Source organism: Stylophora pistillata, chromosome 4 (assembly GCF_964205215.1).
Source record: "Stylophora pistillata chromosome 4, jaStyPist1.2, whole genome shotgun sequence".
Lineage (NCBI taxonomy): Eukaryota > Metazoa > Cnidaria > Anthozoa > Scleractinia > Pocilloporidae > Stylophora > Stylophora pistillata.
Window position 1 is genome coordinate 25,293,746 of NC_142522.1, and position 23,521 is coordinate 25,317,266.

Consider the following 23,521-nt stretch of genomic DNA (forward strand, 5'->3'; position numbering starts at 1 on the left):
ATATGGAGAATTTGATTAGCGACCAAGAGCTTCAAACCTTGGCGATCACTTCCGTAATCCTCTTATTTGATTTAATAATACTTACAGTCCACTATAGGATTTGTCTTGAAATTAAAGATAAAGGTATTAAAAACTAATAAATGTACTTCATCAGAGAATAATCGATGAGAAGTAGACTGACTGCAATCAAGGACTGTAGTGTTACATTGGCAAGAATATTCCATCGCATGGTCCAGTGTGTTCAACACTATTCTTGCATTGAAAACAGTCTTTTCTGGACTAGGTAGGAATATTTGTTGACTTCTCAACCATAACCTACCTTTTGGGGTGCCAGACGAAAACGGATATCACAAGGCATTCTTGCTTCCATGGTTGTTTATTCATCAATTCAAATCGTCCTTCGATCGTTTAAGATAACATCACAGAAAGGCAAGTCTCGACATGCATGCTGAGTACCGAAGTAACTGACTCGACAAAGGTAAACTTAGGGTTTAGTATGAACTACATCCGTACATCCCTTTTTCACTTGCAAAGCAAGACCTCAATTTCAACGTAAACGCTGTTTTTACTGTATCATAGATCATGCGATTTGATGGCGTGAGTTCCAAAATGTTTTGCTTTTGGCTCCTTCAAGCGCATACTGCGTTGTAATTCAGAAACTGAAAGCCGGGATTTTCCCGGACTTCAGTGATGCATGAAATGTAAACAGCATGCCTCATTGATCACGAGAAAAATATAATATTCATGAGATTCTTGAAATGAAGAATGGCAGAGATTAAACGAATTCTTTAGTTCAACGTATGGACTGAAAACAAACAAACAATAGGCCGTTTCACAGCATTTTGACGAACTCCAATTTAACATTTTCCATGGAAAAATGCGTGAAAGTGAGTGAATATTTAAATCAAATGTAACTCGCCGCCAGAGGTTTTAACAGAATTGACTATTTACCCATGCAGACGTATTTAGATAAAAGGAAAGCGCTCAAATTTGACAAGACGTAAACGTGGATAAAAAGGAAATAAGACTTGAAACTTATACCGATGGAGGGATTATACGTCTAGTTGTGATCAAGTAAATAATTAAAAACTAACCAAAGATCAGCTTATGGATATCACTCTTATTTTTTTAATCGTATAAACCTTTACACTGTTTTAATCTCAAAACACAGTTTGCTCTATTTTAAATTCTATACAATACTCTGACTTTTAAAAATTATTGAAAAATTACCCTTTCAAATAACAAAACTAGACCTCAGCCCGCTTTGAAGAACTGGACAAATCATCCATTGATACTGATTGATAGTTGATGAATAACACAAAGGACTGGTATGAAGTTTTTAAAGAAGGAGCAAACCATTCTTAAAAGAGCTCGAGGTGGCCAAGCCGACGTAAGAAATAAGTTCAACTTTTCACTCTCACAATTTTCATCACTAAAATTCTAAGCATACTTGTCTAAATTAATGACTTGGCCTAAGCGTTCTGAAACCTACACTGGTCACAACCCAAAAGAGACATACTAACGAATCAGCCAATGGGGTATAAGAACAAACTGAACCTTTTCCTGCACTTGCCTCAAACTGCATGTATGAGGTCGAGCTTTCCTGGACTAACACAGGATACAGGTTTTCCTGCACGTTTCACTACCGTTACCGTTCCCCGTTTTGACCTGTATTGAAACATTTTTAACTAGCGCTTGTAAGCAATCACAGACGTAAAATCCTTGGTGTTATCATGCTTTCTGTCATTATTACCTCTCTAAGTGTGAATTATTTACGGATGGCTTCAGATACTCGATTAACCAACCACTGCGTTACTTTTAAAAGCTTATACGCGGTTTTATCAGTTATATTTTGACAAAAAACTTAATGGAGTAAAGGTAGTATGAAATGATGAGCCAGACGGCTGTGCCAACCAGGTTCATAGCAAGTAGTTCTGCGTGTTGCACGTGACCACTGACATTCCACGAAAACGGAAAGTACCTTCCCAGAATCTCACTTCCCACGTAAACTAGAATAGAGTTCATTCCTGCAAGAAATTAAATATTTATTCTCAATTTCTTCAAAAGGAAGGTTTAGCCTGTTGACCTTTAATCTCCTGCGTCGAATTTTATCGAAGTAAGCTAGACAAACAAGACCACCTGTGACGTCACAGCTTTATAAGTCATCTCATTTGTTTCGCCTGGCAAACAAAGGGGTATTGAAAGTACCGTGGCGCGGAGAAAATATTTCCGTGACCTAAATATTGGTACATTTAAGATGATTTGACGGTTGTCACAAGACAAGAACTACTTTTAAATGAGCCAGCTGATGGTGACATCTACGCCAGTTATGCAGGAAATACACCTTAGCAGAATTAGAAAAAAAGATTAGGGCAAGTAGGAAGGTGTCTAGCTACACGATGCATCTTCAATAACGTTTCCAGATCCTCCCTGATAACTAATGAGAAGTCCTAGACCTTGTATATGCGTTTAATTATTTCTGTCCGGTCATAAAAGTTTGCATGTTCTGTTTGGATAGTTCTGTTCTCGTCTTTCACAGATATATCGACCACTGGGTTCGCATGCGCGATAGTGAGATGTTGGGTCATGTCATGTCACTCTTCGCTGCTTTTAGTTGGTTGGAAAGAAGCCCAGTCAACGGAATACATACCTATATAAAGGTGATGAACCATTAAGGTCCATCAAACACAACTGGGAGTCATAGTAACTTATTTCGTAGAACAAAACGAAACGGCGGTTGTATCTCATAGTTACAGATACGATGCTCTAAACTCTTGTATCGAATTGTAGCCACGGATTCATTCCAAACAAGGTAGTTCACTTTGGAAGAATTCTCGCTTCAATTTATCCCGCGAAAAAGAAAGAGCGTGAGGCTTTTAAAGAAACGAAATTTTTCATCTCAATCGGTTGTACACGACTTTTTTTGTTGTAAACCGGATTCGGTTATGATGGGTTGGGGGTATCGTCTAAAAGTAAACATGTACATGGGTACTTTACTCCAATAAGCATAAGGATGAACAAGACAGGGAACCTTTAAAAATTCTTGGGTTACAACAGACAATATAATTTGAAAGGTAAAATCCTTCTCCTTCACGCCTTTTAAAAAAACACACAAGGACACACACCTTAAAAAAATGTTTTGGTGGCAGGTCCACTTTTAACAATATGGGAAGACTAGGGGGGAGCAGACATACGTTATCCATTGCTACACTTGAAAATTCCTACTCACCAGGGTAACAAAAGGGCGCACCATTCCACCATCTCAAGACATCAACAGTCACATAGCAAAATGTTAGCAGAAGAAATGCCATGCCACCAGTAACAAAGATAAACGAAACAGACCTGGGAACAAAGATGTCGTTTAGGCAACCAAATCTTAGACACGAAGGCGCGCTATAAAAGGAGCCTTATGTCCCACTGGACCATTTGTCAATCAATCGTCGTGTGATGTAAGAACCCTTAGAGTCAAGTCAGCTTGAGCTACAGCTACTCCAAATCAGTGAACAGCGGGCGCATTCCTCAAAATTGTTTTATGTCTTCATCACAATACAAGAATTTTTGAGATTTGTATTTCCTTTCTCCAATGGAAACTGTCTTTATTTGTGGCGGTAAATTTGAGATCGAAGTTGGTGGTTCGCACGTTACCTCATGCCACCATGCTGGTGGAAGTAAACAATAGATATCTCATTAGCTCCTTTTGTTCGTCTACCAGCATTTGAATTTGACCCGCACACGTCAACGGTGAGTGACAAATGAGCCTAGGTCTTCCCAGGGAAGACCTCCTTATATAGCGCGCCTTTGTGTTTTAAAACAAAAAAAAGCTTAAAGAAAAATTATCTAATTCCAGCGGGTTTTTTTTTTTTTTTTTTTTTTTTTTTGTGGCATTCTGTCATGTGCGCAATTACTTCCACCTTAAAAAGTCTACTGAACAAGATACTACAAACAAAGAAGGAACTAGAACAGCTAAGGAAAAAGAGAATAACACGGATGACATAGAAAGAACTCAAGATTACATTTTCAACATGCGACGCCGAAGCATAATTATTTTTCGCACGGCCTCTAATGTAATCATACTCCGAAGTGTTCTCTCCTCGAATTCTTCGTAGCGCAGTCACCCACTCACTTACCATAAGTTCTTGTTTATCGGAATGAAACTGTCGTTATTCTTGCCTGCGAGTGCAAGGGTGATGCTGCCCTGAAAAGGTGAAGGAGTCGCGCAATGATATTCATCAGTAAAGAAAATGACCATAAAAACAATAACGATAGCGATAGTCATATGGATACGATTAATAATAATGAGAAAGTTAACCAAGATAATACAAGTTAAAGGATAAATAAATTAAAATTGAAGGAAAATAATCATTCACTTAATTACAAGCGGCTTATCCCTTGCTCGCCACAAAAATTACAAAGGATTGTTTGGAACGTACTGTGTTTGTTTTCTATGATACTCACAAGTATTAAGGACCAAATTATCCACCGTTTTGTTCTAGATATGTGATATGGAAAAGTATGCAAGGTGTATCCAGCCTGAAATTCAGAAAATTCCACGTAACATTGTAGTTATATTTGTGTAAAGTGAGATATCCCATAACGGTGAACAGCGTTTGAGGGTTTACAGCTTAAAGAAACAAAATCTATTTCATTTAACTCCATCGGTGTTCGAGACAGATAGACTGACAAGTGATGAGAATAAAGAAAAATATCAATTGGGGGATTATCAGTTGATCCAATACCAAATTCTCCAAATTAACATGGTAAGAATTGAATGGCAGACAGTAAGGAGAATTAGTAAAGAAAATGCTATCTTGGGGGTGAAGGGTCATCACGAGGTAAAAGTTCAAAATTATCTTCGGCTGGTCAGAAAGAAGTGCAAAGGCGAGGCTGACGGCAAAACACGTGTAATTCATGCTTCAAAAAAGGTCAGCTTCTAGATGCACTCCAGGTGGATGGCATGGAGAATAACATGGAAAGCTACTGATTCTAACCTGAACTCCCAGGAACACCAGGAAAGCAGAGGTCAGGGTACCCAAGGCGCCCTCTGGATCGTACGGAACCTTTGTCTTATATGTTTCCTGAAAAGAGAAAATCCTCATGTATTATTTCTCAAATCAAACAACTTCTGTCACATTAGATAAAAATAACAGGAAATATTTGGACCTGTCAATGCAAACCAAAGTTTCTCTGCGACCTCGCCGAGCTACGTTTTCCCGGCTGAAACAATACCGGTTCTATGAACTTTGTAAGATGATAAATAGAGGAAGCTTGATATTGTGTAGATTTTCCGGCATTACCAGTCAGAATTTCGAGGGATGGTGTATCGGGTTACAAACGGTTCTACCAACCAGATATAACAACGAAGGTGTTTCCCTTGAGAAAGACTACTGGTTGACCAACTGGCTGCGACATTGCTAAAATAGCGCTTTAGACTAATGACGTCATGAAATTTTAGACCCCCCGCGTGACTCAGACAAACAAACTCCACTTCTTTGAGAACCACAAGGGAAATGGCGAGTAGTTCGCTTATTCCCTTACAGTTCTGACCGAAGAGGACGGCGTTCCTGGCTCCAAATTTGAAAGAGAACCGGAAGAATACACTGTAGACCAGCTAAAACGGTGGTTAAAATGTAGGGGCTTAAAATTAAGCGGTAAACGAGAAGAACTTGTACAGACTGTGTGAGATGCGGGAATTATCACACCCTTGATCCGGCAATCGATCATGGAAAATGGTTTGCTGCCAAAGTTTTTCAAGAAAATTCTGATGTGAACAATGTAAAAAGGGGGTTGACAGGCCTACACGACTCCCCAGCGCGTGTTTAGAATAGCCTATTCAAAGTTTGGCTCTCACGAGCATGTTTTTGAGCGATCGCCCTCTTTTGTAAGATACGAGCGGCGGATTTTTGTATATTTCGCTCAATACTGATTGTGTTTCTATTAAATGCCAGTTCATGTAGTTAATGTTCAGGCAGTTGTCATTGAATAATTTCTGTTTCTTTGACGCTGAATTTTCTCTTTCTTTCGGTGCTTTCCTCTAAGGAGCATGTGCTCAACTTACTTGCGCTGCTCTTAGATTTGCCTTTAGTGGATCGGGAAATTCGGCTGTTGGACCTTTTTCGCCGGGCCAGTGAAGAGCACAAATATAACTTAGGTGTTTCTTGTTATGTTTTTCTCCGTAAAAAACTCATGCGAACAAGCCACCAGCCAACGCTTGCACTTTGCCATGTCTCGCGAAGGTTTTGGGAAAGGAATGAATACTTTCTTCCCTAATTCCTTTCACTCTTTGAGTGATTTTGGCCATTTATCTGCATATCTTGAGTCTGTCTTACACTCACCCCAACAACAGTGTTTGGTACCAACCATGCCCCTTCCTTTCAGAACGCCAAGTCATTTTTTGACGAAATATTCCGTCGTTTTGTTTTAATTTTACAGCTCTCGCTCATACATTTCTTTAAGCTGGTCGCAATGTTTGTCTGAGTCTGTGCGGGGGGTCTCATAGGTTATCACGTAGCAAAATCTATTTTTAGTAATAGTAGAAAGCGCCATTGACTCAGATATGAGAGTTTGACGCGAATGCAAATTTTTGTGATTGTTCACGGGAGGTTCGACAGCAATGTAGCATAGAAAATTTCCGTCGAGTGTCGAAAGAAATGTGGAATTGCATGAGATTTCCATGACTACTCTATATAATTGGTGTACAAAAATCACACCACCCTCTCACCCTCTTTAACAATCAGATGAAAAAACGAAACAACGGTTTGTACCGTTTTTCAGAAACAAATTTCAAGGACTTCTCCAGGACTCAACTTGATATTTCCAGGACTCCAGATTTCACCTTTAACCCTTTCATTCCCAATATTTCAAAATCAATTCTCCTTTTAGTCTATACACATTTCTTATCACGTAAATTCTGAAAACTTTCTAGCTTGATTTAAACAAATTTCCAGGACTATCCAGACCCTGTAGTCTTTTCCAGGACTTTCCAGTCCTGGAAAATGTTAAAATAAAATTCCAGGACTTCTCAGGTTTTCCAGGACCCGTACGAACCCAATGACCTGTGAAGCTTCCCAGCGTTATGAGTGTATACTTTCGAACTACCAATGCTTACTTCCTATGTGAACCTTTCTTCAGATTGCTCAATGTGACTTCTTGGATTTGGTTCTACGACATCATATCGAAAAGTGCTCGAAAAATCTATTACCGTTAAATTTTTAAGATAAGAAAGTATAATTATTTAAAAACTTTACCATGCAGGTAGGATGCCCGTATATGTGGTTTGGTCCAAAAAAGTGTCGGTCAATGTAACCAGCATTCCCTCCGGTGCAGTTGTAAGCATCAAGTTTAGCAAGACCTCCAGGTCCGACATAACCTCTGTAAAAACAAAATATCTCATAATAAAAGTCGTCATTCCATATGACACAAGCGTGTGATAAAGAAAAAAAAAATCGGAGTTTTCCCACTAGATATCGAACTCTAAAATTTTTTATTTCGCGATCCAACGCTCTTCAACTACGTAAGTGAGGAAGAGCTCGTTGGCGAGCTAAGAGATTATTTGGCTCATATGCAATCAACGTCTTGCACACCGCTTAACTCTACCGTTTACTGTTTGCTTACAGTAGTTGTCAGCAATACAAGTGAAAACGAAAATTTTAAAAGTCAAAAGAACAATTCTTTAGCCCCTTACCTCGGACAACCACCAAGTTTGAGAGCAAAAGTGATGATGATATAAATTGCTAACAGACCCACCATCACCAACCACTGACCCCACAGTGCCACGACATCCCTGATGGGGTTCCACCATGCCGCAACTGGCTATCAAATTCAAAGTATTCACATTTCAATCCATGAAGGAAAGGAACAAACTGAATTTAAGATTGCAATGAAACAACTGAAAGAGCAGTTACCAAATGCCCTTAGCATGCTTTGTTGTGCAAGTACTTGTATGCATGCAACTTACCAGAATCGAATCAATTCTAGGGTTAATAACCAACTGGAGCATAGCAATGATAAAGTAGCAAGCGGCAAATCTTTGTAGGACTCCCGGTATTCTGTAGTGAGCAAGGTCTGCATCTGTGTGCCAACAAAATTTCAGCCCGTAAGAAGAGTAACCTTTGTCATGTACATGCAAAAATTTCAGCATGCTCATTGGCTGAGAACATGTCACTTAATCCCAAACAGAGCAGAATATTGAAATTGAGTGAAAAGGCAACCATAAAATAGCAAAAAAGGTGAGGAGAAAGTAATAACGTTTTATTTCACAGTTTGAAGGAGGATGTTACAGGAACAGAAACACAAAACAAAGCACAAACAACTTGCTGAAAGTTGCATATGGGCTTTTTAACAGAGTATCATCAACTTACAATTGCTGACAAAAAGCCCCAGTGCAAACAGAATGAGTGTGCGACGAATAATCTTGGTAAAGATGGTAATGGGCCTAACTTGGCGACGTCTCATTGACTGAAATGAAATAGTCATGGAAACACCCATAATCCACATAAACCTATGAAGAAGAAAGAAAAAAGTCGGTAAATATCTCCTTATCAAAAATTTCTTTTTGCAGAGTTTTTCTCCGCCCCACCTTCGTTTAAACGTCAATTTAAGACTTTTCTTGCAAAGGCCTTTGTGTCTACATCATTTTCCCTAGCTTCGTTTCCTCATAACTAAATAAATGCTCATTTTAAGATAAAATATTATTAATTATCTCATACAAAATTGATGCCTTTTAGTAATTATCCTATGGAGACACACACTGTACTTGTAAATAAAAAATATATGACTTTATGATAAAACAGTCAAACAGCAGTCATTATGATAATTGATCAATCAATCAATCAATCAGCAAATTAACAAAGAACACACAATGGCCAACAATACAATGGCTAAAAACAAACTACTGTCCAGATTGAAAATCAATGCTACATTAGAACCTCATTGACAAACCCCTCACTAATTCAAACAAACAAGATTTGATTTCCCTCAACCCATTTTTTTCAGTTATTTACTCAAATCCCAACTAACTAACTCAAATAATTTTTTGTTTCTCTTGGGAGTCTGAGTAAGTGGGGCTCTAAGTGTAACTCATTATTAAAAAAAATACGTAAAAAATGTTAAATGTAGAAGGAATATAGTAAAAACATACCATGGAAAGACAAGGTCTGCAACTGTTAGTCCTGTAAGAGAGAAAGGAATTATTTACTGTGGCTGGTAAGCATACCCTGTTCTATTGTCTTCAAGTGCTAGAATTCATTTAAATAGGGTTACCAATAATTCGCTCCGACGAAGGGCTAACGCTCGAGACGTCAGCTTTTGTAATCATTATGGTGGCCAATTTACCATTTCAACTTTGTTGATATATCCAAATTATTTCGTTACTCCCACCGACGCAGCCCCAAACAGTTTCTTTCCAAACTATCAGCCTTTACCAATAATTACGTATTGCTAAGGAACATTTATCTTGCACACATGATCAAGGTATAAGTTATATTTACTGCCCTTAATGGTCCATTAGATTGGGCCAAGGTTAACTAACTATATCTAAAAAAAAGTGTATGATAGTTTCTCTAAAAGAGGGGCCAACTCGAACATAAAAATTCATTAATCCTTTCACTGCTACACATGTAGAGGTGATTAACAAGTACCTTCTCCCATTAAAATACACACATTATACAGCAAACAAGTTGCAAGTCAGAATACTTAATCAGGGCTTGACACTAACTTTTCAACTTACAAGCCAAGTGGCTAGTGACACCTTAGATGTTTTTAGATTTTACGACAATTTCATTCTGTTTACTGGCCGAACTGGCGAGTGGAAATAGTAGTAGTAGAAACTTTATTAAAGTGTCAAAAACCGTCTAGCCAGGGAACAAATCCCTTACTAATTTGGGGACACCAATTAGGGGAGAATATACAAACTAAATACAGTAGTAGATAAAATATCTATAGTTAACTTATTAAGAGATTTATAGTAAAAACACACAGAAGTCAAAATGAACAAAGGCTACAGCCTGCGCAGCCATCATCTAAAAGTTCACTTATATTGAGTTGGCGTATCTTGCTTTTAAACGACGTTAGGGTTGTGACGTCCCTGATACTCTTGGGTAGTTTTGTCCATAGCTTAGGCCCTAAATATCTAATAGAGTGCTTGCCATAGGTGACTGTCTCATACCTAGGTATAGAGAAATCTGCTTGCCGCAGATTGTAATTACTATTTGGTTCTTTAAAGATGTTACTTATATATGCAGGGCACAGTTTATGTTTTACTTTATACATAAGTATGCACAGATCCTGTAAGCGACTATTTAGTAGTGTTGGCAGATCTGCCTTCTCTAATAGTTGTTCATAACTAGAATTATTATCCTTGAAAACCGCTCTAAGTCCTCTTTCTTGTAGTCTTTCAAGCTTTCGAGTGTCACTCGCTTTACAAAAATGCCACACTAGGTGACAGTACGTGAGGAATGGTAATATCGCGCTTTTGAATAATATTAACTTAGATTTCATAGGAATTAAATTACGTAGTCTCATTAGAACACCAATTCTCTGGCTGGCTTTTTTACAAATAGAGATTACATGCTCAGAGAAATTTAGCTTAGAATCTAACACTACTCCTAGAAGTATAATATTATCTTTAGTTTCAATCACAACATCATTCACGCAAATATTGCTGTCATTTTGAGTGGAGCCCAAGTTCAAAACTTGGTACTTTTTGAGGTTTCCCGCCAATAAGTTAGAATTGTACCACGTTGTTGCTAAGTTGGCACTATCCTTTAACTGGGAAGTCACAGCTGCCTGGTCTGCTCCTGCGTGGTAAATTTGATGGTCGTCGGCATACATAGACAAGTTCGCTGTTAGGCAGTAGGATAGGTCATTCTGGAAAACATTCCATAACAACGGGCCAAGCGCGGAAGCCTGAGGACAGCCACGACTCACGAATCGGCTCGAACTAACATGACAGCCGATCTTTACTTGATATTTCCGTTCATTTAAGTAGCTGTTTAAAAGTTGAATAACGCTTTCCTGAAAACCGTACGCTTCAAGCTTGTTCAGAAGTAGTGGTGGATGTAAGGAGTCAAATGCCTTTGACATGTCAGTTGAAAGTATGCTCACAACCTGTTTTCGATCCCTTGCCAGTCTCCAATCTTCTACTAAATTGATCAATGTTGTTTCGCAGCTGTGAGCTTTGCGATAAGCGGATGAGTGTTGGTAAATGCGATTACCGAAGCCAGAGTTGATCTGCGCTCCAACCAACTTCTCAAGAACTTTACTTACACATGGTAAGAGAGTTATGGGCCGGTAGTTTTCCTTTGCATTCCTGTCATCCTTTTTGTATACTGGGGCCCAATGCCCATACTTCCATTCACTAGGCCATGCATTCTTGTTAATACAAGAATTGAACAAGGTGGTTAGTGGAGCGGATAATTCATTAGCACCTATTTTTAAAGCCTTTGAAGGAATTCCATCAGTGCCGGTGGCTTTGTTTATGTTCAGCGAATCAAGAACAGCAAGGACTTGTCCCTGTGTAACCAATTCGATTTCGATGGTCTGAGTGGAATTCCTATTTTCATGTTGTATCCTCTGAACACAAGGATGGTCTCTAAAGTCCTCTATTGACTTTCTTTCAATCGCTGTACCGCCAATGCCATCCGCCAAGGTAGCAAAATGCTCAACCAATTCCTCAGCCACTTGTTGTTGATTCGTTATCATACTGCCGTTTATTTTTAAGTGGATGTCGTTTCTTTCAGTACAGCTCTTAGAGCCCAAAAATGGCTTGAAAGTTTTGAAGAACGCCTTGGGATTGATTTTCAAATCGTTTGACTTATTATACCAGTACTGTTTGATGGCGATTCTTCTTTGTTTAGTGGCCTCGTTTCTGGCTTCACGTCGTAATTCCCAATTTTCTGGTGTTTTGTCTTTCAAGTACTTGTCATTTGCTTTGCGTTTAGTTCTAATCGCACTTTTCCAATGAGACGTCATGTAGGGCACATCTTTATCACGCACACGCATTTTTTTCACAGGTGCCACTTCGTCCAGTATATTGTTCATAAGTGCATTCCACACGTAAACTTGATCGTCGACGTCATCAAACAATTGTCCAACGTGCCATGGGGCAGAGGACAAAAGCTGTTTATAATGTTCAGGGTCAAAGTTCTTATAGCTCCTAAATGTGATGACCTTTGGTTTGTTGTGATTTATTTTCTGTTTCAGGACACCGTAAACAAGGTCGTGATCACTTAAGCAAGGATGGTAATTACCAGATAGCTGGAAGCTATCCGGTCTATTAGTGAGAAAAACATCTATTAAACTCTCTGTTATAATTATTCCACGCTTTTCTATTCTTGTTGGCTTAGTAATTAGACATTCAAAACCTTGTTCAACTTCCAAATCGAGAAGCAGTTTACCTTCAGGTTTGTCAGGGCGAAGTCTGTTCAGATTTAGGTCGCCAGTAACTACAACAAAATTTCCGTTCAAGCTTGCCCAGTTACAGACATAACTGAGTTCGCTTTCCAACAGTGTTCGATATTCGCCACACAGAGCTCTCGGGGGACGATAAATGCCAACAATTACCATATTGTCCATATCTGTTTTGATTTCGAAGGCAATTATTTCCAGTGTCTTAAAGGATTTATCAGGTTTAAGCTGTGTCCTGACTAGCGATTGAGATATTAAAGCCATAATTCCACCGCCGCCCTTTTTCCTATCATTTCGGTAGAGGGAGTAGTTCGGAACTTTGAACTGAGCGTTGGGATAGCTCGCGTCGATCTTGGTCTCACTTACGAACATTATGTGGGCGTTGATTTTCTTGATTACTTCGGTCAGTTCTTCAAATTTATTTTGGATGCTGTTAATGTTCAAGTGGGCAATTAAGAAATCCTTATTGTGATGTTTCCTAAAGAGTTCTAGCTGATCGTTTTCAGAAGTAATTTCTGTGACATCTCTATAAAGAAACTGCTCGAAGGCCGTATTTTGAGTTGTTTCCGCTTGATACTCCTCGGCTGGAATTAGTGTATGACCTTCAGAAACTTCTTCAAAGAAGGAGTCCGTTAGTGGCGGTAGAGCACAAGCTGGACAGGTCCAATCAATATCGGGCTGGTCTAAGTAGTACTGGAAAATAGTCCGAGACATATTGAGGCATTTAGCGTGTGACCAGTTACCACATGTGGCTAGTGGGCTACTGTTGGTGTCGAGCCCTGTTAATCAGGTAGTTGTTATCTTGATATGATGCCACATTCTCCTATCTTATTTACAAGAAAAATTAATGTGTAACAGCTAGAGGGGAGAATTAACAAGCAGATCTTAGGAGTTTAAGGATTAAGTAAAAAAAAAAAACAGGTAGACAAAGTTAACCAAAACAAGCGGTCAATCTCACATGCAATGTTGCATCTGTGTTGAAGCTGCCCTTTGAGATGAACTCATGCCTGGGTTGCAGGGAATTTACCAATCAGGGCAGAGCTTTTCTATTCAGAAGCTGGTTGAACACTGTGAAAGCCCCTCAACACTACTTTCATTTTGGCGACACAGTGGCTTGACACATTTCATAACTGGTCAGGTACCAGTATTTTAAATCATATCAATAATTATGAACATTTAAAAAGTACAATAAACAAGAGCTAGAAAGATTCTCACCATTCCATCTGGCATGCTTGAAAAAATAATATCCACCACCACCAGAATTGACAAATATCATAATTGTCAATGCAATCCTGCAAGGAATGGCATATCTTAATAAACAAAAACACCCAAGTGCAAACACCAACAAGGTGACCAAAGCCCTTCCATTTTTCATCAAATTCACTCATTGTGGGAACAGCCTTCTAAAACTCATCAATAATTCATAAGTTTGATAGCCAATAAAAAATGGCTGAATTCGTCACATGCATGAGTTTTGATACCCAATGAAAACAAAGATGAAAACCACACCTGTTTTGGAACACATATCAAAACCATGCGTGGTTTTCATCTGTCTTCTCATTGGACATAGAGATTTATGAAAAACAAAACAAATTGAACACGAAAACAATACTCCAGTTTAATTAATCATTTTAATTATTAATCAGCTACATTGTCAGTTATATTTTTTCGTTGACAAAAACTTTTACATCACAATTCGTGAACGAAGAAGCGCTAAAAATTGAAAAACCTTCTGAGCTTTTTTCTTCGTATCCGTTACACTTAAATTCCTCTTTCTTATTTTCTGTCTTCGTTTCTGCTCCTAATAATGCTGATACATGAGAAACTTTTTTCGCACTTGTTTTCTCATAAGCAAATAATGCATTAGACCTGTGCCTGGTTCTCTCTCTAATTAATTTCTCTTCTACACCACTAGCAAAGAGTTTAGAAACACAAGTGACAAGCAAACAACGTGCTGTTTTTCTTTTGATTCCCGCAGCCTTGCACAAATTTGGCAAAATAAAATTCAAGGTGTTGATCCCTACCGGACAATTGACTCAAAAGACAACGTGTTCGACTTTGGCTTGAAATAGAAAGCTTCATTTCTTTATGAAAGGGTTTCAACCGATCCAATGTACAACTGATAAAACTGCACTAAATATCCATCATGCTCTTGACCTCTCTCATGGCAAACACTTTTCTTGGTTCACACTTAAGGTCAGTTAATTATACCTCCATGGAAAGTTTTACATATTAAATTTTCTTCAAAGTTAATAACATTTGGCCCTAAAGAAAAGTTATTCACACAAATCTTCCTATGTTTGCCACTGCATAATCCAAACATTTTACCATTATAGAAATAAATAGTATCTAATAGCTGCTTAGCTGTTCCTCTGCCAAATGATTCTGCACTCCAGAACTTTTCTTTGTCCTCATCTGTGACAGCTTCCTTCTCTTCTTTCTTTGTTTGCAAACTCACACCTTGCCGCATGCTATCCTTCAAATCAGCATCAAGACAATGACGAAAAATGGCAAATCTGCGTTAAAATAATATAGGAAGATTAAAAAAAGATAAATCTCTATTCTAATTGTAGTATTTAATGAAAATGATATCTTGCAATGAACATAACTATGATCTTACCTTTTATCTGAAGGATCGAAAGGATTTAAAGCTTTGCTTCCCACAGTTTCTTCTAAATGCCTTCAGATGCCACAGATAATTCCATAAAGGGTTCTTGCTGGATACACCTTCCCTTCACTATTCACAACCTCCTGGACAAATTTACTAACTCCAGTAGTTTAAAGCATTGGCATCCCTATCTGCCAAATCTGTACTCAATGACTGAACTTTGTTTGTACAAATCTCCATAACCTTTAAAAGCGCCACCAGAATCAAGTACAGGAACTTTAACTTTTCTATTTATCTGCCATTCATGAAAAAATTTTAATTGCCCATTTTGTTTTGTAGGCAGTTGACTTAGGAATGCTTCCTTGCAGCAACTTTGATTCTTTTTCCCCAGTTTTTGGAGAATGAAGATGGCTTACAGTATTCATTGCAAAAGACTCTGTCATTTTCACTACCACATGACTTACAATGGACAACAACAAATTTCCCACATTCGGATTATTTTTAAAATACATATTCTCATGGGAAATTAGAGTAATGCATGAAACAATAACCCTTAATTACTAAAGAAGTGTGGATAGTTTTAGAAGCCATATCAAAAATTCGTGCTTCATGTTTGACCGGGGTCTCCAGACACCTCAAAACAATAAAAGCACGAGGCCATAGGCCGAGTGCTTTCATCTGTTTCTTGGTGTCTGGAAATCCCGGTCCAACACTCGCACTCGTTTTTGATATATTACATATCATTTAAGAACAACTGTCACCAGCATGAAACATGAAAAAAAAAAAATTGTGAGCTACTTAACCCATTAATGGCCACAGCTTTTGTGGAAAACTGTGTTTGAAGCTAGTCGAGCAGATTTCGGGTCACTGTTGTGGTTTTAAAAGCTCAAACTTACCAAAAACCCCTTGACAGCTCGTGCACTCGACGGCCTTTCGATCCAAATGCAAAATGGCGGCCTGAAAATCTTGGGCAAGCGCAGAGAGCAAAATTTCGACATAGTTTTTGGGTTGAAAAGTCATGCTCCACTTACGACTTTTACTTTTCTCTCTTTCTCCTGCCCTTTTTTCCCCCTCTCCTTGCCTGAAGTTTCTCCTCACTTGCTGGAAATTGAGTAGGCTTCATTTTGGTGTAGAGATTTTTCACAAACTACTCATTATTTTCAAAGCACATGCTCGGAAAGGTAGGTGGGTAATGAAACAGGATTTTTGTGCAGATTTTCAGGTCAAAGTGACATGGTTTTTTGGCTATTTCTCCAATCTCCTTCACTCAATTGCGCTCATTCTGGTATCGTCTCTAAGATATTTTCAACCTGTTAAAGTACGTGCTCAAATTCGTGCTCCAGGGTTAAAAGTGATGACGTCACAAGGCGTAGAAAGGGTGTGGGTCCCCATGGGCGCATACGGGCGCACTGGACGTCAATAGGTTAATATCAAGTATTTTTTAACTAGTTCCATGGATGGATACTCCAATAACTAAGCTAGTCATAGACCTCCCTACTGAGCTAAGCCATATTAGTCAAACTGCTGTAATCATTAAAATAGATTTGTGTAAACTTTGATGTTCCAAAGATGTACTTATTTAGAATCTCTGATGTAATTTGCTTTTCATTTCTATGTCCCAGGTGTCCTGTCCTCTGAGTACCAAATTCATGATTTTTCACTCAAAAATGCAAGAGTGCATGCTTTACGTGCATGTAATATGACAAATCCAATTCTTAACTGTCCAAATCTGTGGCCCAACATATACAGAGTACCAAATTAATCATCTGACTAGCTTAAGGATCACTAAAGGACAGCAGAGACTGTAGGGTCAGATTGGGTGGTTGGGGGCCCTCCTCACAGTACTTCCCTAGTCTGCCCCAATTTTTACCACAGCTTGACTCTAAAGCAGCCAACTCATAGAATAATTCAGTCAATCACAAGACTGATCAAGTGACTCTCTGAATGGCACACCATGTAATAATTATTTAACTGATTGAGTCTTATTGAATAATGGAGACTCACCCACGAAAAGTGTCCAAGGATTTAAGCCTTTGTTTCTTTGGCTTTTCACGCTGAAAAATAGTTTGAGAAATGAATTTTTGATCTCTCATATCTTAGAAAAATTTAAATTAGTAAATACTCAAATTAGCGCCTGGGGCACTTATCAAATTTTCTAAGGCGAGAGAGGGGGCACTAATTCAAAGGGGGTGCTTATTTGAAGGGGGGCACTTATTTCATTTATCAATGTTTAGCCTCAAAATGACACCATTTTTATGTCTATTTACAACCAAACTGCAACATAAAAATCCAAAAACCTTGTAGAAAACTACTTTTTGCGAACTCGAAATAAGAAATGAAGAAATAAGAAGCAAACCCGTGCGACTTTGAAAGGACATTACTGTTTATACTATTTAACAATGTCACATTTCATTAAAAGAACCATATAAACCGTACACGTCTCGTATATTGTACCGAGTACCGAAACTCATTTTTCTCAGGGGATGGGGGGGGGGTGCTTATTACAAATTTTGAACCTTAGGAGGGGTGCTTATTCGAAGCAGGGCACTTATTTGAAGCTGGGCGCTGATTCGAGCATTTATGTGTATGATTCAATTAAACTTACCAATTCATCATGATCAATATGATGTGCTGAACCATCCACTGGGCCATTGAAATTAGGACTTCCAAGATCCTGATCAACAAAGGTGAATAAAAACAACTTTATTCTACCTAATTTCATTGACTGCTACATGATTGTTTATATACTAAGAGAAAATGCACAGAGGAAGCAAAAAAAAATACAGTCTCTAATACTTGCCATCAGTAAGAAAGTTGCCTGGAGTTTAAAAAAAATTGGTTTCAAGTAAAAAAAACACTGTTGTCCTCAAGTAAAGAAAATACAAATCAAACCATTTTGAAACCATTTTGAAACCATTTTAATCTGAAACTCATTTTAAGAAATTACTTTAAAGTGCAACATATAGCTTTAAGCAAACAGTTGATGCTGATTTCATTGTTAAGTACAACAAAATTAATGCTGTTGTCCTGAAGGAAAGGAAAGACAAATCAAACTATTTTGAAACCATTTTCACATGAAACTCATTTTTTAAAACACATAACTTTTTCAGGCACAACATAATTATACAGCCTGTAGCTGTAACCAAAAGGTTGATACTACAGCTAAATATAATTATAAATGTCCATTTGTTCATGTCCATCTGCTTGTCTAATTTGTTGACTGGGCAGTAATAACATTACTAATTGTTTTTATTTATTCATTTGTTTAAAGTTCATTTACTTTCCATGACAGATGGTACCCTAACAATGTCATCCCATATGTCATCATGCTTACCGCATTGATAAGACTTTCTGTGTCATGAAACAGTTCCCAGCTGACCAAGAGATTGTATTTCCTATTAAATCAAACTTGTCAAAGTCAATGCTGAAGACAAAATTGTATTTTCTACATGTAGGGAGAGTTTTCACTAATTTACATTCAATTTGACAACAATGTGAAAAAAATATTTACTGACCACGGTTCAGTACTTCAAGCTGTCCCATTTTGGTCAACATGATTTAATAGACATGTAGTGTACATGAAAGTTGAACAGGAAGCAGCTGTATTGGCTTCATTAAATCAGCATCCTATCTATGGTGTAATTTGTTAGGAAAAAGGCAGCTAGAGACAAAATAATAGACTGTAAATTAACTTTCAATTCTTACCTTAGAAGATATAGAAGCACCAGCCAAGTTAAGGCAACTCCAAAAGTAACCAGAAATGCGAACAACAAAGCTGAAGACAAATGAAAAGTTAAAATTGTCAACAAGAAAATATTATAGACTAGTCTTGCAATAATTCATTTTTATGTCTTAAAATCAGGGAGCAAAACTCAGGACCACAAACCACAAATAGGCAAGGGAGCTTCAATTTTGTTTGCAAGTTTGGTTGTTTGTTTTTTTTTTTTTTTTAACATGGCCCAAGATTATGTTTGATTCCCAGATCACATACCACACTGTCTACAAAAAGTTGCCATATTATATCCTATTGGATGCAGTATTCTCCTTCATGGGTAAACTTAAACATAATTATCCATTTTATCTAAGGTGATTCCTCACCTAAGGTTATCGAATCATTTTATTTTTATCTTTTCCTCAATGCTCTAGACCAATGTCTGTCTCATAAAATACAATAAAATTGATAGGTCACTGCACTTGTTTAAGAGATACATGTATGATGTGCTAAATTAACCACATTAATTTTATACCTGAACTGGCACTGATCATGTGTTATTTAATTCATTCACTTTCCTTTGATAGTTATTAGGCAAAAAGTTTTGAGCCTATGGAACAATTTGATACAGTTGTGAAAAAATCACACAATTTTAAGGGACAATAACTCAAAACATTTCTCCAGTCCATCTGTTGCTCTGTTTCAAGGTCATAATTTGTGTCCTTGAGTAATGGGCTTCATGGATGATTTTAGCTAAGAATCTTTTTCGATTTCTCCAATTTAGAGGGATATTCTGTACGACAAAATTATGCTTTATAAAATTTAGGTCACTGTGCTTGTTCAAGGGCTTAAGACCATAGTACCTCTTTACCTGGTTCATTGATTGCAAAGCAAAACCATGTTCCCAAAATGCACATGTGCTTACTTGCCTGATTAGATAATTACATAATATTTTTATGTACAGTACAGGATGTGCAGCACAATACTGAGGAATCACCTTAGATTTACTTTAATTTATTTAATAAAAGTGGAAATAAAGATATCCACTTTGAAAGTGCAGAGCTCTGTAAAAACTTACGTAAATAGGCATTGTCTGGATCTCTTTTTCCAATTAGAGAACAGCTATCAGGTCCATGGATGGTGTAAATATAGAAGCCATGTTCTCCAAATTGGGTTTGGTTTCTAAAACACAAGTGTACTCAAATTACTGTCATATCATTAAACAGACCAGAAGAGTTTATTTCATCAATCTAATAATTATTTTCTTGCAAAAGAATATCTAAATACATGCCTGTTTTGAGAAGTACATGGAAATTTGTTGAAGTTCCAATGCAAGCCATAAAGCATTTCAATTATTCATTAAATGCAAAGGCTGTTTTAAACCTCTAATTGCCCCTGGGCTTCTGCTAAAGTTAAGACTTTTCAGTATCATTGAGAAGTTTTTGATGTAGCTTTAAAGTTACTGATTAATTATTTTTGTACTTACTTGCATACAAGTGTTCCTTTGGAGTTCTTGACAAAAATTGTAAATGGAAAATTTGTTTCCACAGTTATATTAAGAGAGTGATTCAAGTTTTTGACCAAAGGTTGAAAGGTACACTACAAAATAATGTAAAAAATACAAAACAATTATCAGTAATTACAAAACTCTATGGCAGAACAACCATGAATTAATCATTATATTTAAACAATAATGATCTCTGTCAACTTATTCTACAACACACTAGTGCACAGACCACCGCCTTCAATTGAAACTTTGATATAATATAGAAAAAAAATGGGTATTGGAAATTAAGAGGAATTAACAGCAGTTATAAATTGAGTAATATGTAGCTTCTCCCTGATAGAGGAAGTAGCACCAATACAGCCATCACTGTAATGATTGTAGAGTTCAGGTTTGGGGCCAGTATGTTGAATGGAAATGACTTAAGAAAACATTGGCGAAGCTGGGTCCCATTTTGGTACCCATGGCTATGCCATGAGCAGGGCTAAAAATTAACTCCAGTGCTTGGTGGCAAGTCGGGCCAGTTTCCTTGAATTCTAAGTGGCCCATCCCAAAATGAAGTAGCCCTCAATTTCCTCTAGTTTAAAATGAAGAACTTGAATAAATACCCCATGGCTTTTATTCAAGTTTATTCAGGCACAGAACTCTGGGTAAGTCCAGAGTCACGTGGCAATCACAAAATCAAAATGGTGTCTATATGTTGTGAATGTGGATCACTCATAAAATCACTGTTAAAATGCTCGGAATTTCCACTTCAGAACTAAAAGTTCACTAAAATGGATGATCTTAGAGTACAGGCAAAGAAACGAAGAGAAAGGTAGTCCAATTGAACTACAATCATATGGAGTTCTATTTTTAACTTTGTACTTCCCATAATTTACATTGCAACTTTTTGAAATTCCGTAGCATAGTTGCACATCGGGCATTCAAAGCTTAACTTTTGGTGGCCTTGGTCAGTTTTAACTCGCCACTGGCAACTGTGCAACCGTGCAACAATTTTTAGCCCTGCCATTAGTTCATTTGTAATAGTTGCTGCCAAATGAAAAACAATTGAGTGTTCAAGGACTAGTTCGGCTATGCAGAGTAGTGTTTTAGAGCTAGGTTCCTCAGCAATACATCAAGATCAAAAAAGTGTTTGAAGGCTGGAGAGCTTCACCATTGGAAATGACGGTATAAAGAGATATAATATCAGTAGTTAATAGACGTTGTCTTGACTGAAAAAATTAAAGTTGCAAAAAATTTCAAGGTGTGATGGAAAAGTTTTGATGATAGGTGCTATAATTTTGTCTAAATAGCTGGAAAGAAATTTGGTGGGACAGCTGTAGGACGAGACAGTGGGTCAACCTGGGTTGTTGGAAAAGTGGATTTTAAACAAAAGGCTGATGGAGAGAATGACTGATTTACTCACTGATTCACAAACAGACTAACTGACTTACTCACTGACCGACTGACTGAGTTTTTTACTGATGAACAGTGATGAACAGAAACTAAGAGATGCCAGAGTAAGGATTGAAGTACTGTTAATAAACAATTATTCCAAGAGCGCGCGTTGGATATAAGATGATAGATAGCCAATGAGGCGCGTAGCGCCAAGTTGGCTATAATCATCGCATATCCAACAAGCGTGAGTGGAATAATTGTTTTATTAAAAACGTTAAATTAACTTATTAAATTTTTTAAATTTTGAATTTTGAGCTCCCTTTTAATTTTAAGCTGACACGTACGCTTGCCATATTTGTAGATTATGGTATATTGGCTGATATACCATATTGGCTAAGCCAATAAAAAGTCTTGAATTGCATTATCCAATGATCTAGTTTTTAATAATAACAAATATATCATGGTAGTACCCCATGGCAGTTACTAGAGATGCCAAATACATCAACTTTTCCCTTTATATTTGAAGTCAAGCTCAGTTGTAGCAAGGCTGTGTCCATTGGCAGTGATTCCAAGTCAGACTTAGATGGCGAATGGAGACTTGCAAGCCCTAAATGATCAAGAATTTAACATAATGAAAACTGTTTTGGTAATAATATTTATACATGTACATGTGTATCATCTGCCAATACAATACAACTGTATGGCAGTGAAATCCATGGCTTCATATTTTCAATGATTTTTCAAATTACATCGCAAAAAAAATCATCACAAAAAGTAATGATAAAAAAATTAAAAATAATTTTTCCATTAAGCAAAAAGTAAGACATAGAGCCCAGAAAGACGCATCAAGCATTTAAACGTTTACATCAAAAGTTTTAATACTTAGCTTTTTTCTCGCTCCTTAAATTGTATTTATTGCCTAAATTTTTCCCAACTTTTTCGCATCTACTCTTCAAAGAAATCCCCGAAGTCACATGATTCCGGGAAGGAAATTGCACTCGAAGGATTTCAGGGGGGAGGAAGAGAAAATTCTGATGGTAACGATACCTGAGCAAATTCTAAATCTGACAATCAAGAGCTACTCGATCTCTCTATCCAAAACTTTTTACTCAAGACACTAAATTTGAGTGTGTATTGCACTCATCATCATTCAAATCCAAGGACATGGCCCAATGATGAAAGATTGAGCAATTCAAACACCTTCGATGCATATTTGGGCTTACAGCCCGTTTCTGGAACAGCTTGTGCCTTCGTTATTGAGAGTAACTGTGTCTTAGTCATCTTATAAATGTAAACTCACCTAATCTTCGAGTAGAAAGCAGTGCAAGAACCAAAAACATAATAGAAAACGCCATGAATGTTATGTGACCGTCTAAACGGATTTCCATGGAACAAAAAGGATCAGAAAGAGACTGGAACTAGAAAGACCATCGGAAGCTGGAAAACGGACGGGGGAATAAAGGGAACTAGCAGTCGAGAACTGTTCGAATGTTTTCATTAATTTTATTACACAAGAGTCACCAACACTTTGGGGAGATGAAATTACAGTTGAAGATTAAGTTTAGTTCTAATTCTAATTCCTTTTAGCATTGGTCTCGACTTTAGACTGATCACGAGACGAAACGGTCACGAAAGGTCACAAAACTTAATTCGATTACAAAGTATTCTTTGCCAGTGTTGTTGTTCAAAGGACAGCTTTTAAAATTAAACCCTTTTCCTTCAATAGTAAAATCACCCGTAGCTCTGTCCAAGGTATCCAGTCATACTGTATTCTCGAAGTTTCTTATGACTCAGTGATAAATCTATCACCTCATATCAAATTATACTGAAAAAAAGGCTCCCGTATCAGCAGTCACGATAAATTGCTTCTTCGACAAAAAAATAATTTGGGGCATGCGGGAAATATTAGAAGTAA

The 23,521-nt window shown here is 37.5% G+C and overlaps 1 protein-coding gene and 1 pseudogene across 1 annotated transcript; both read right to left on the reverse strand.

Annotated features, from left to right (window-relative positions):
• Positions 1 to 1,100: 1,100 nt before the first annotated feature.
• On the reverse strand, positions 1,101 to 23,065 carry LOC111332767 (heparan-alpha-glucosaminide N-acetyltransferase). The gene is made up of 19 exons (XM_022938202.2): positions 22,907 to 23,065; positions 22,077 to 22,213; positions 20,209 to 20,321; positions 19,801 to 19,904; positions 18,716 to 18,785; positions 18,345 to 18,405; positions 17,616 to 17,684; positions 17,015 to 17,064; positions 13,618 to 13,694; positions 9,137 to 9,167; positions 8,358 to 8,497; positions 7,955 to 8,067; positions 7,682 to 7,809; positions 7,245 to 7,368; positions 4,989 to 5,075; positions 4,456 to 4,530; positions 4,128 to 4,195; positions 3,230 to 3,342; positions 1,101 to 2,027 (listed from the first exon to the last, which is right to left on the reverse strand). Exons 1-19 carry the CDS (start codon positions 22,992 to 22,994, stop codon positions 1,846 to 1,848), a joined length of 1,830 nt encoding a protein of 609 aa, XP_022793937.2. The 5' UTR covers positions 22,995 to 23,065; the 3' UTR covers positions 1,101 to 1,845.
• Positions 14,015 to 17,007, reverse strand: LOC148733016 (uncharacterized; annotated as a pseudogene).
• Positions 23,066 to 23,521: the final 456 nt, after the last annotated feature.